The sequence below is a fragment of the Pristiophorus japonicus genome, chromosome 4 (genome assembly GCF_044704955.1).
Source record: "Pristiophorus japonicus isolate sPriJap1 chromosome 4, sPriJap1.hap1, whole genome shotgun sequence".
Classification (NCBI taxonomy): domain Eukaryota; kingdom Metazoa; phylum Chordata; class Chondrichthyes; family Pristiophoridae; genus Pristiophorus; species Pristiophorus japonicus.
The window spans coordinates 266,123,935-266,137,320 of record NC_091980.1 but is presented as its reverse complement, the minus strand read 5'-3'; the positions used below and the strand labels follow the sequence as shown (position 1 = coordinate 266,137,320).

The 13,386-nt window shown below is 45.2% G+C and overlaps 1 protein-coding gene across 1 annotated transcript in view; it reads right to left on the bottom strand.

Moving 5' to 3' along the window:
• The window catches only part of tpp1 (tripeptidyl peptidase I), a 38,084-nt gene extending 30,085 nt beyond the window's left edge, over positions 1-7,999 (bottom strand). The window contains exons 1-5 of the mRNA XM_070879414.1: positions 7,883-7,999; positions 7,591-7,674; positions 2,951-3,090; positions 2,309-2,459; positions 365-486 (exon numbers count right to left, since the gene is read on the bottom strand). Coding sequence (XP_070735515.1) covers positions 365-486; positions 2,309-2,459; positions 2,951-3,090; positions 7,591-7,674; positions 7,883-7,893 — 508 coding nt within the window. The 5' untranslated portion in view covers positions 7,894-7,999. The remainder of the gene's footprint in view (positions 1-364; positions 487-2,308; positions 2,460-2,950; positions 3,091-7,590; positions 7,675-7,882) is intronic.
• Positions 8,000-13,386: the final 5,387 nt, after the last annotated feature.

The following is a 13,386-nucleotide window of genomic DNA, read 5'->3' as shown; positions in this document are numbered from 1 at the left end:
CAGGCTCGAGGGGCCAAATGGCCTTCTCCTTCTCCTATTTCTTATATTTTTTAGAAGGATATTGGAAAAGAGGGGAATCTGAAGTCATTGTGGAAGAGATGAGCGACATTGTGAATGAATAAAATAAAAATTTTAGTTAAGTTTTAGAGGGTATCCCTTAGTAAGAGGATGAGTATTCCACATTGTGAAACAGAAGCTCTATCTGTGTGGATTTCTCAGTAGCTTGGTTTGGAGGCTTTTAAACACTTAGACAGCCGACTAACTAATACAATCAACTGGTCAGAGAAAGGATAGAACGCCATGCATTTAAATCCTAACATTAATAGACAACACTATCCCAGCTGGTATTGTCTTAATAGCTCACCAAAATCAACATGTTCAGCCACTTCTTCAGGGATTTCATACCTAACCAGAGATCGTATCAGGGTCTGATGGCCATTTGAGTAACGATTAAACTTTGATCCAGACAAAAGCTTTTCAGCAGTGCTGAAATACAGGTTGAAAAACAGAATAATTCCATGACTTCATACAGTAACAGTCCCTGAACTGTAACGCCAAACCTTTCTTGAGTTCAATACTGGCAAAGTCAAAGTCATACCTTTCAGTTCCTGCCAGAACTCGTGGTTCTGGTCCTGGGTTCATCAACTTCCCTAGCTGCTTGCTCAAAATGAACCAGGTGGCATACAACCTTGTCATTCTCCTTGACCCCGAGCTGACCTACCTATCCCACAACCGATATGTTATCACGACTGCATGTTTTCACCTCTAGAATATTCTTACTTGTGCCCCTACCTTTATCGTTCTGCTACAAAAACTTAATCCATACCCTAATTACCATCAGAAACAATTTCTTGAATGCTCTCCTTGCCAATGACCCGTCAAAAACGAGTTAATGTATGATCTGAGTCCTCTCTGACACACAGTTCCATGCACTAATCATTTTGTCTTTGCCAAGTTCTACTATCCCTCTGGCCCCCAACCCAACTACTTCAGCTTATCCTCATTTTCAAATCCCTCTTCAGTCTGGCTCCATTTTATTTGAAGAATCTTCTATGTCCCAACCTGCACCCTCTACTCAACTGACTCTGGATTATAGGTTATTCCCAGCTCCCTCCTCGGGGACTGTCCTTTCAGTCACTCTGCTCTTACTCATTGAAACACACTCCCAAAACACTTTGTCCTGCTATCTCTTGCCCTACCTTCAACTCTATTAAAAACCTACCATCTGTGGACTATCCTCTTTAGCCTTTCTTACCTCCTGCTCACCTCTTCGCCCCCTTGTAAGTGCTCAAAGATGTCAATCTATTTACGGAGTGCTATAAAAATGGTTCATTATGCAGTTTTGCTGGCAATTGAGCTTGAAATATCATGGGAATTCCGACAAGAGGCTGACAGAACTCCCAAAGAAAGGCCAGTGACCCGGTTATGCCAAGTCTGTTTCTGGGATTTTCCTCAGTGCCTTGTAAGAGGCAGAACTTCTGTTTGTCAAATGAGGGGCTGGGACTCCCTAAACCAGGAGTTCCATTTCCTGCTCCTCAGTCGGGACCTTCAGTTTGTGTTGCAGCCGGTATGCTGAGCGAGTGGAGGCAGACTGACCTCCACATTGGCGTACATGGGCCCCACCAGTGAGGTTCAGACCCGGAAAACAATCTGGGCCCTCAACTAATTATTTATTTTAAAATGAAGCCAGATTGAACTCTTTGCTCAGAGGGCCAAAAGAACAATTGCTGGGGTCATGTAGGGAACCTGGATAACCCTTCCTCCCATCCAAGGTACATAGTCAGAATTGCCATTAGCATGGGACAGGTTGGTGCGAGTAGCAACCAAAGTGGTGCTTGCACCTGCCTGCGCCAAGCTAATAAACCTCCGAACTACTGACCCCACAAACTCTGTCTGGAGGGCACAATTCGGTGCAATCCTGATGTAACTGCTAGGATCATGACCCGAAGAATTTTGAAGCCACTGCGTCTAACGAGGGATAATCCTTCGTCAATTTTGCCTTTTCCATTTTTGGAAGGAAAGCCAATCTATGAGCAGATCAGGTGGAACGAACTTGAACTTTTGTAGCACTAGAGGCTGGAGCTTTCTGAGTTGTGCCAATGAATGCAGTTTACTCAAACTTTAAAAAAATTATTACATAAAATCTTTATAAAGTTCTTTGTTCTAACATACATTGTCCCTAGTTCTCAAATTAATGCAGAACCTTTAACATTCCCCTTATAACAACCTGATATGGCTCCCATAAACATTGTTATGGAATTATACTTCAAAAATAATAAACATCCCATGGCACAGATTTTTTTTTTACCTGGCAGACATGAAGCATTTCAAGAAATCTAAAGTCTGGACTGTGGAGCAGTTTTGTACACCAAGATTTCTCAGCCATGTCCACACAGTTTTCAGAGTCTCTTCTGAAGGCCGAATCAGACTGGATAACTGATCCAAGGGGAGGTAGTTACCTAAAGAATAGTAAAACAGTGACTCAGTTCATAGAACGCAACTAAATATTTCTCAAAAGTCAGTCAAAGGTGCAGTGATTTTCACTAAATAAAAACTTACCTAAATAATTTTTTTAATCAGTCACACAACTAAAACTAAGTCAGAATCAGTCAGTCAATCAATAAGTCACATGAGATTCCTCTAGAGGGAGTCTTGCTCATCTTTGTCAGGTAGTGTGCAATACTCAAATATTACAAATGTAACAAAAAACTGCAGATGCTGGAAATCTGAAATAAAAACAAAAACTGCTTCTCCTCCCCACCTGACATCTCCATCGGTGTTACTTTACCAAAAGAGTGTTGTTTACACGTGTACAAGGTGGAGTACCTCTGCCATCTAAATTAGTGAACTCAATAGTGGATTGCGATTGAACTTAAGGCTTGAAAAGCCTGATGAGCAATTCCAATGTCTAAACCACAAAATAAGCAACATTACTTTTTCTGGATATTACCGTATTGGGGAGAATATGGGTTTGATACTCGCTCCAGAAGTTCTTTCAGTTTGTCGATATTCTGCTGTTTCAGTGCAAAAGTGAGCAGTATTTGATCAGAGGCCGATACTCGCCCTACATTTATCCACCCTACAGGAACACTGCAGAAAAATAGGAAACTCATTAGAAAACTTATGCCTAATATTTTAAGTGCTGGATCATGTTGGACAACATTTATTATTCAATCACACAAATTTAAAAAAAATCCAGTAAAATCACTCAAAGACTTATCAAGTAAAAGCTTATGGAATCCACGCTAAATGGTCAATTGGCTCAAATGGGAAACAGACACTTGTATTCCATTCACCACAATACTTCCACAGCTGTCCATTTGCACAATTGTTTTCTTACCTTTGATGCCTTTGTGCCTGGAAACACCTCAACTCTCTGCTATCCTGGTCGTTTCCCTTGGTACAGTCCCCATCCCTCAAATGTTAGTGGCACAGTTTTCAGTGTATTTGGCGGAGGGCGCACAACTGGTTTAGCTATCAATCATCACATCAAGCGCTATTGGACCTCACTGTTCTCTGCCAAAGCTACCCACTACTCCCGGATCATCCTGCAGAGCATTGAGACTTCTTTTCTCCGCTATCAATTATCTCCTTAAACCCCTCTCCTCTGCTCCCGCTAACTCACCATAGAGTCATTATGACACAGAAGGTCATTCGGCCCATCGAGTCCATGCCAGCTCCCTAGAACAATCGAATCAGTCCCATTACCCCGCTCCATCCCTGCAAGTTTATTTCCCTCGTGCCTATCCAATTTCCTTTTGAAATCATTGATCGTCTCCGCTTCCACCACCCTCGTAAGCAGCGAGTTCCAGGTCATTACCACTCGCTGCGTAAAAAAGTTCTTCCTCACATCCCCCCAGTGTCTCTTGCCCAAAACCTTTAATCTGTGTCCCCCTAGTCCTTGCAGCATCATTCATTCACTTTGCATGATTGCATCCAATTTCCACCCTTTCCTCACCTTCACATGATGCATCTCCGACTCTTCCTCAACTTCTCTGTCTCCATTTCTGGGGATAGGCTTATCCACTATAAGTCCACTGACTCCCACAGCTACCTGGACTACACTTCCTGCCACCCTGCATCCTATAAGGACTCCATTCCATTCTCCCAGTTTCTCCATCTCTGTCGCATCTGCTCTGACAATGCCACCTTTCGCACTAGTGCCTCTGACATGTCTTCCTTTTTCCTCAACCGAGAATTCCCCTCTGCCATGGCCCTCGACCGCATCCATTCTATTTCCCGCAACTCTGCTCTCACCACTTCCCCTCCCTCTCAGAACCACGATAGGGTTCCCCTTGTCCTCACCTTTCACCCCACCAGCCTCCACATTCAACTGATTATCCTCGTCATTTCCGGCACCACCAGCATGATCCCATCACCAATCACATCTTCCCCTCCCCGCTCAGTATTCCGAAGGGACCGCTCCTTCCGCGACAGCCTGATCCATTCCGCAGCTACATCCATCATCCCCTCCCCGGCACCTTCTCGTGCAAGCACAGGAGATGCAACATTTGCCCTTTTACCTCCTCCCTTCCCACTATCCAGGGGTCCTTCAAAGTGAAACAGCGATTTACTTGTACTTCTTTCAATTTAGCATACTATATTCGTTGCTCACGATGTGGTCTCCTCTACATTGGGGAGACCAAACACAGATTGGGTGATGGCTTTGTGGAGCACCTCTGTTCAGTCCATAAGCATGACCCTGAGCTTCCGGTCGCCTGTCACTTGAATTCCCTGCTCCACTCCCACTCCGACATCTCTGCCCTCGGTCTCCTACACTGTTCCAATGAAGCTCAAGGAACAGCACCTCATCTTTCATTTAGGCACTTTACAGTTTTCTGGACTTAACATCGAGTTCAACAATTTCAGATAACCCTTGCCCATTTTTGGCTACCTCCCCACCCCCAATTTTATGGGATTTATTTTTCTCCTCGTCTCCAACGGCAGCTGGTCATTATTCCGCCATTCACATCCAATCTGGACTAACCTTTATCTAACTTCTGCCATTACCATTTCAATTCAGCCCATCATCCCTTTTGTCTCTCTAATCTCTTCTGCCTTTCACCCTATCACAGACCTTCCCTTTTGTTCTTTCTACCCCTCGCCCTTTCAGTGCTCCTGAAGAATGTTCTTTTTGAACATTCGGCAGTTCTGATGAAGGGTCGTCAACCTGAAACGTTACCTCTGTTTTTTTCTCCACAGATGCTGCCTGACCCGCTGAGGTTTCCAGCATTTTCTGTTTTTATATCACTCATGATATCCTCTATGACTAGTGCATTATCCCTCTCCACCCTCCTTGACCTTTCTGCAGCCTTTGACGTGGTCAATCACACTATCCTCCTCCAATGCCTCCCCTCCATTGTCCAGCTCAGTGGGACTGCTCTTGCGAGGATCCATTCTTAGCCTATCCAATCATAGCCAGAGCATCTCTTAGCGCAATACCATACTTTTCCTAAGGATCTATCCCATGTGTCCTCCTCTACTTCATCTATATGATGCCCCTTGACATCATCATCCAAATACGGTCAAATTCCACCTTTGGTGATGACATCAAGCTCTGACCTCTCCACATCTCTCCAATGCCTCTGAGTTGTCATATTGCTTGTCTGACATCCAGTCTTGTATGAGCCACAATTTCATCCAGCGGAATATTGGTAAAACTAAAACTATTGTTTTTGGCGCCTGCCACAAACTCCGTTCCCTTGCCATCAATTTCATACTCACTGGCCACCATCCCAGACTGAACCAGTGGTGTCCTATTTGACACTGAGCTGAGTTTCCTACCCCATGTCCTCTCCACCACAAAGTCTACCTACTTGCACCATAACAAAGGCGAGTGGCCCCTAAAGCAGCGTTGCGGCATACCACTTCAGGGAGCAGCGCAAGCTGGTGCAAGAGGGAGACGGCAGTGAAGAGGGCGACTGGATTGGACGTCACCGAGGTCCAGCAGGAGCAGCGAGGTCAGGGCGAAGGAGCAGCGAATGATCGTGGAGAAGTGAGGGCCCTGGGGAAGCATGGGCCAGCCCACACTGCGATATGTGTGCGCACTAGGTCCGTGCAGCAGAGCTGGTCTCCAGTCACCATGGTTAATTCTTGCCACTAGACCAAGACCTAGCTCTGTCAAGCCCGTGTGGTGGCTGGTGTACAATGGCCACCACATGTTAAAAAAATCCACGCACAAGCATCTTCCACCCTTCAACATGTAGTTCGGGATCTGGAAAATCAGGTCCTTCATCGAAACACCTGGGAACTCATCCGTTTTTGGTGTGGAAGCAAGTCATCCTCGATACAAGGGACCGCCTAAGAAGAATAATATTGACAGCCTCGGTCCTGCTTCAGCCCATCTACTGTTGAAGTCCTCATCTATGCCTTTATCAGCCCTGGATTCGACTATTCCAATGTTCTCTTGGTCAGCCTCCAACCCTCTACACTCAGTAAACTTCAGCTCATCCAAAACTTTGCTGCCTGTATCCTATCCACCAGCAAATCCTATGCATTCATCATACCTGTCCTCGCTAATCCACCTTGACACCTGGGCCCCCACTTTAAAACTCTCATTCACATGTTTAAATCCCTGCAAAGCCTTGCCCCTATCCAGCTCTGTAACTTCCGCTAGCCCTACAACCCCTAACTCTCCATTTCTCTGACTCTAACCTCATGTGCATCACCCCCTTCCTTTGTCCCGTTAGTGGTTGTGCCTTCAACTACCTCATGCTCTAGAATTCTCTCCCGTGATCCTTCCACCTCACTCTCCTACTTTAAGAATCTTTTTAAAACCTACCTCTTTGACCAATCTTTTGGTTACTCTTCCCAATATTTCCTCCTTTGGGTCAGCATTCATTTTTGCCCCATATGCCTCTGAAGTGCCGTGGGATGTTTCCCCATGTTAACGCACTATATAAACGCCAGTTGTTGTGATCAAATCTAACAGTACTAACTGGGCATCTGAGTCCAGTGGAGTTCACTTTGTGACTGGTCCCCGGCTATTTACAAGTATTACTTCAAAAGCAATGGAATGCCAGTTTGCATCTCCAATCTGTATTAATCAGGAGAATGTTCACAGGGCATCAGTATATTTCAAAGAGATCCTCAAACACTTAGCAAATGAGTGGATAAACACAAAATGGTAGTTGATGGTGAAAATGTAAAATAATTTATAATCCTAAATAGCAACAACAGGTAAATTATTCAGCGACGTGCAGGAACAGAGATCTGGGCAAGGCCCAAACCTTAATTAGCTGCGTGGCATTTCATTGCAATAACAGCAATTATGCAGGCAAATTAAATGTTATAGCATTTCAATATAACATACACACAAAAGCACTGGGGGAACTAAATTGCACCATTCAAGTCAGATTCTACATCTAGCCTACAATACGAAATAAGCTAGAGAGTAGTTTTTATATTTGTGTCGAATGAGTATACTCTGCCCCAAACCTTAACTAGCTGCAAGCATCAAACATCAGAATTACAGCAACTACTAGCTAGTACTGGCAATGGGAAGTCAAAGGTACAGGAATAGGTCGATGGGGTTGACATAAGGCCCTGTTATTATGATAAGCAGTAATGAGTAAACATATTTGCACTTACGTAACATTTTGATCTGGTTCGAGGCAAACGCAACGGGTGGAGGAAATCAGAGCGCAAGAAATGCAAAACACCAGGAACAAGCACCTGTTTCAAAGAAACTGAGATTAATGAGACCGCGCGGGCATGTAACTAAAATACGGAGAAATGCTTGCAAGACAAACATTATTTAGAGATCATTTGAAAAGTTATCACTGTATCTGTGCCTTAAATCTGTCCATTCATCCAACCCGGCAAAAATGACGAAAGCGAGTTGCAATGACGAGCTTTTGCCGTCCTCCAGGGTGACACTTACCCGGCTGCCATTGTGAGCGGCGCAGAGAGAGGGGGCTCGGGGGCTCGCCGGCTCGCCACTCCAATCCGGCGTCTCTAGCACAAGCTCAGCGCTGCCGGCTGTACCTCTCGCCCTCTGTCAAATTGCTGCATAAGTACTTCCGGGCAGTTCAGGATGCACAGTGCTTGCAATATTAGTGAGACACAGAAAGAGAGCGGATAACATGACAATTACCGCATAGCTGTTCAATTTAATTCCACCCCCCCCCACGAAAGATGCATTTCCAAACAAATATTTTAAAGTCTATATATGCTTTGGATGAACTATGAAAGATGCCAGCTTGATAAAATGTGTTCTCATTGAAAATAAGCAGAAGGTGCAATGTTTTGTTTTGCCAACTCCGGGTCCATGTTGTTTTTGTGTGGCACTGTGTCCAAACATCATCATCAATCATCATCATAGGCCGTCCCTCGAAACGAGGATGACTTGTTTCTATGCCAAAAAAAGGGATGAGTTCACAGGTGTTTCGAATGAAGAACCCAAACTACATCTTGAAGGCTGGAAGATGCCTGTGCGTGGATTTTTTTAAAGTGTGGTGGCTGTTGCACACCAGCCACCACATAGGCTCGACAGAGCTAGGTCCAGTGGCAAGGGTTATCCCAGACAACTGGAGACCTGCTCTGCTGCACGGACCCATTGCGCACACATATCGCAGTGTGGGCTGGCCCGTGCTGCCCCTGGGCCACTGGCCCCGAACTCACGCCTTCCCTGGGCTCCACTCACATCCCTCCACAGTCTCTTGCCGTTCTTTCACTCTGATCTCGGTCGCTCACACACATACACTCACACACACCCACCCCCACAGCATCCCCCCACACACACACACTAACATACACGCTCACACCCACACTCACTCAGACCCCTCCCCCACACACACACACTCCCACACTCACTCAGACCCCTCCCCCCCACACACATATTCCCACACCCACAGGTAATGTTTGCACCGAGTGCGATCCCCTTGGATGAGTGAAGGTATGTTATTCCCGCCCACTCCTGGATCCAGGGTGACTGGGACTATTACTGAAGTGGGATCTGAAGTTTCAATCACCCACTAACCCCGTCACCACAACAACTGCACACTACCAACTCTCAGTCACAAAGAGGCAAGTAAATGCAGCAAGTTAATTCACAGTATCCTTGGAGCATGAAGCTTTCTAAAAAGTTCTCAATCTGGGATTGTTGAGAGAGGCTGGAGTGGCGAGGTAGTAGTCGGAGGAATGACGGGCAGAGAGGAGCTCGGTCAGTCGGCGAGGGACGAACGACAGGCTGCAGGAGGGGTGGTGGAATTGTCCCGGTGCCAGACCAGGCCAAGGTGTCGTTTCTCTGACGGGTACAGACTGACCCTGCTCGCCTGGTGTGGATAACTACCCAATAAAACAATTGGTAAACTATCCGACAAAATAAAAGGCTTTTAAAAGTTAGGATTCTATTCCGGCTGGTCAGCAGGAGTGGCTCAATGATTCCTTTAGATTTTATTTTGGGTGGGTGGCCCCTTTAAGGGGCTGCACGACCCATTCACAATACTGGGCATGCGCGGGAGCAGCAGAGCATTGCGCAGCTGCGCAGCTTAAAGGGAACATTGGTCTCAATCCGTTGTCTCGGTCATTTGTGTGGCCCAGCCTCAGGCTCAGGCCCAGGTCTAGGCCCAGCTCAGGCATAGCTGTTCAAGATCTGCAGTCCTACTTATAGGTAGCCATTGATGAGAAACTCACTCTTCCCTTATCTTTCCTCATGTCCTTGACTTTCTATTGTTGAGACACCAAGAGGACAAATTCACAAATTATATACTCTGTGACAGGGACCATGATGGATTTTTCCCTTCTCATCTTTCGCGACCTCTTTGTAGCCTTTGATGTGGTCAATCACACCTTCCTCCTCCAACACCTTTTATCCATTATCCAGCTGAGTAAGATTGCCTTCACTTGATTTGCAGATTTGCTGTGCCTTTTTCTAAGAATAGATGATTCCTAGTTGGATTGGACAAAATTTGGACTATCCATTTTTGTACTGAATTAAATTTAAATTTGCTTCAGTGATGATCCCATCAGAGCATGTGGCAATGATACTTTTCATCAAATGAATTTATCTCAAGAGCCTCATCTTCAAATCACTCCTTGGCCATACCTCAGTGATCTCTTCTGGCTTTGCACCCCCAAATTCATTCTCTGCTCCTTCAATGACAGCCTACACCTTGTCCCATCATTGGTGGCCACTTCTTTGGTCACTGGATTCTTGCCCACTGAAATTCCCTTCGAATACTCCTTTCAAAAAACGATTAAGGCCTTTCTTTTCAATTATGCTTTTGCACCAAAATCAATTTTGTCCTTTCTCCCAATGCTTAGTGACTACTCTTTGTCCACCTGGAACATGCACCATGATGTCTCTTTGCATATGAGGAGTGCTATAGAATACATGCTGTTGAGAACTTCCATAAGCAGACCAAGCTTATGAACTGTACACTGTAACTTTATTCTCTGCCCAGGTCTAACAATTAAGCTCAACCTAGGTTAATTGCATTAGACCATAAGAAATAGGAGCAGGAGTAGGCCATTTGGCCCCTTGAGCCTGCTCCGCCATTCAATAAGATTATTGCTTTCTGATCATGGACTCAGCTCCACTTCCCTGCCTGCTCCTCATAACCCTTTACTCACTTATCGCTCAAAAATCTGCCTATCTCCACCTCAAATATATTCAATGACCTAGCCTCCACAGCTCTCTGGGCCAGAGAATTCCATAGATTTACAAACCTCAGAGACTGAACTCCAAGTCATAGTCAAAATCTTCATCGAGGCGTATGAAAGCATGGGCCTTACACTAAACATCCGTAAGACAAAGGTCCTCCATCAACCTGACCCCACCACACAGCACTGCCTCCCAGCCATCAAGATCCACGACGCAGCCCTGGACAATGTATCTTGGGAGCCTTTTATTAGCAAGGGCAGACATCGACCGTATTGGACAGTTCAGTCACCTAAGAACTCACTTTTGGAGTGGAAGCAAGTCTTCCTCGATTCCAAGGGATTGCCTATGATGATGATCTGATCATGGACTCAGCTCCACTTCCCTGCCTGCTTCCCATAACCCTTTACTCACTTATCGCTCAAAAATCTGTCTATCTCCGCCTCAAAATTTAATAACCCAGCCTTCATAGCTCTCTGGGACAGAGAATTTCATAGATTTACAACCCTCTGAGAAGAAATTCCTCATCTCAGTTTTAAATGGGCGGCCTTTTATTCTGAGACTATGTTCCCTGGTTTTAGTTTCCCCTACGAGTGGAAATATCCTCTCTGCATCCACGTTGTCGAGTCCCCTCATTATCTTATGTTTCGATAAGATCACCTCTCATTCTTCTGAACTCCAATGAGTATAGGCCCAACCTACACAACCTATCTTCATAAGTCAACCCCCTCATCTCCGGAATCAACCTAGTGAACCTTCTCTGAACAGCCTCCAATGTAAGCATATCCTTCCTTAAATACGGAGACCAAAACTTTATACAGTACTCAAGGTGTGGCCTTACAAATGCCCTGTATAATTGTAGCACAACTTCTCTGCTTTTATACTCCATGCCCCTTGCAATAAAGGCCAACATTCCATTTGCCTTCCTGATTACTTGCTGTACCTGCATACTAACTTTTTGTGTTCCATGCACAATGACCCCCAGATCCCTCTGCACTGCAGCACTTTGCAATTTTTCTCCATTTAAATTATAATTTGCTTTTCTATTATTTCTGTCAAAGTGGATAACCTCACATTTTCCCACGTTATACTCCAGCTGCCAAATTTTTGCCCACTCACTTAACCTGTCTAACATAGAACATAGAAAATAGGTGCAGGAATAGGCTATTCGGCCCTTCGAGCCTGCACCATCATTCAATAAGATCATGGCTGATCATTCACCTCAGTACCACTTTCCTGCTTTCTCTCCAAACCCTTGATCCCTTTAGCTGTAAGGGCCATATCTAACTCCCTCTTGAATATATTGAACGAACTGGCATCAACAACTTTCTGTGGTAGATAATTCCACAGGTTCACCACTCTCTGGGTGAAGAAGTTTCTCCTCATCTCAGTCCTAAATGGCTTACCCCTTATCCTTAGACTGTGACCCCTGGTTCTGGACTTCCCCAACATCGGGAACATTCTTCCTGCATCTAACCTGTCCAGTCCTGTCAGAATTTTATATGTTTCTAGGAGATCCCCTCTCATTCTTCTAAACTCCAGTGAATACAGGCCCAGTCGATCCAGTCTCTCCTCATATGTCAGTCCTGCCATCCCTGGAATCAGTCTGGTGAACCTTCACTGCACTCCCTCAATAGTAAGAGCATCCTTCCTCAGATTAGGAAACCAAAACTGAACACAATATTCCAGGTGAGGCCTCACCAAGGCGCTGCACAACTGCAGTAAGACCTCTCTGCTCCTATATTCAAATCCCCTAGCTATGAAGGCCAACATACCATTTGCCTTCTTCACCGTCTACTGAAACTGCATGCCAACTTTCAATGACTGATGTACCATGACACCCAGATCTCGTTGCACCTTCCCTTTTCCTAATCTGCCACGATTCAGATAATATTCTGCCTTCATGTTTTTGCCACCAAAGTTGATAACCTCACATTTATCCACATTATACTGCATCTGCCATGCATTTGCCTACTCACCTAACCTGTCCAAGTCACCCTGCAGCCTCTTAGTGTCCTCCTCACAGCTCACACCATCATCCAGCTTAGTGTCATCTGCAAACTTGCAGATATTACACTCAATTCCTTCATCTAAATCATTGATGTACATTGTAAATAGCTGGGATCCCAGCACTGAGCCCTGCGGCACCCCACTAGTCACTGCCTGCCATTTTGAAAAGGACCCATTTATCCCGACTCACTTCTTCCTGTCTGCCAACCAGTTCTCTATACACGTCAATACATTACCCCCAATACCATGTGCTTTCATTTTGCACACCAATCTCTTGTGTGAGACCTTGTCAAAAGCCTTTTGAAAGTCTAAATACACCACATCCACTGGTTGTCCCTTGTCCACTCTACTAGTTACATCCTCAAAAAATTCCAGAAGATTTGTCATGCTTTATTTCACTTTCATAAATCCATGCTGACTTGGACCGATCCTGTCACTGCTTTCCAAATGCGCTGCTATTTCATCTTTAATAATTGATTCCAACATTTTCCCCACTACTGATGTCAGGCTATAATTCCGTGTGTTCTTTCCCTCCTTTTTTAAAAAGTGGTGTTACATTAGCTATCCTCCAGTCTATAGGAACTGATCCAGAGTCAATAGACTGTTGGAAAATGATCACCAATAGATCCACTATTTCTAGGACTGTATCCTTCTGTCCCCGGCCGAAGAGACTCTGCACCGGCCTGGACCAAGGGTCTCTGCACCGGATTCGGAGGGCGTCTGGCCGGCTGAGGGGACTCTGGGACGACCTGCCAAAGGGACTCGAAGATGTG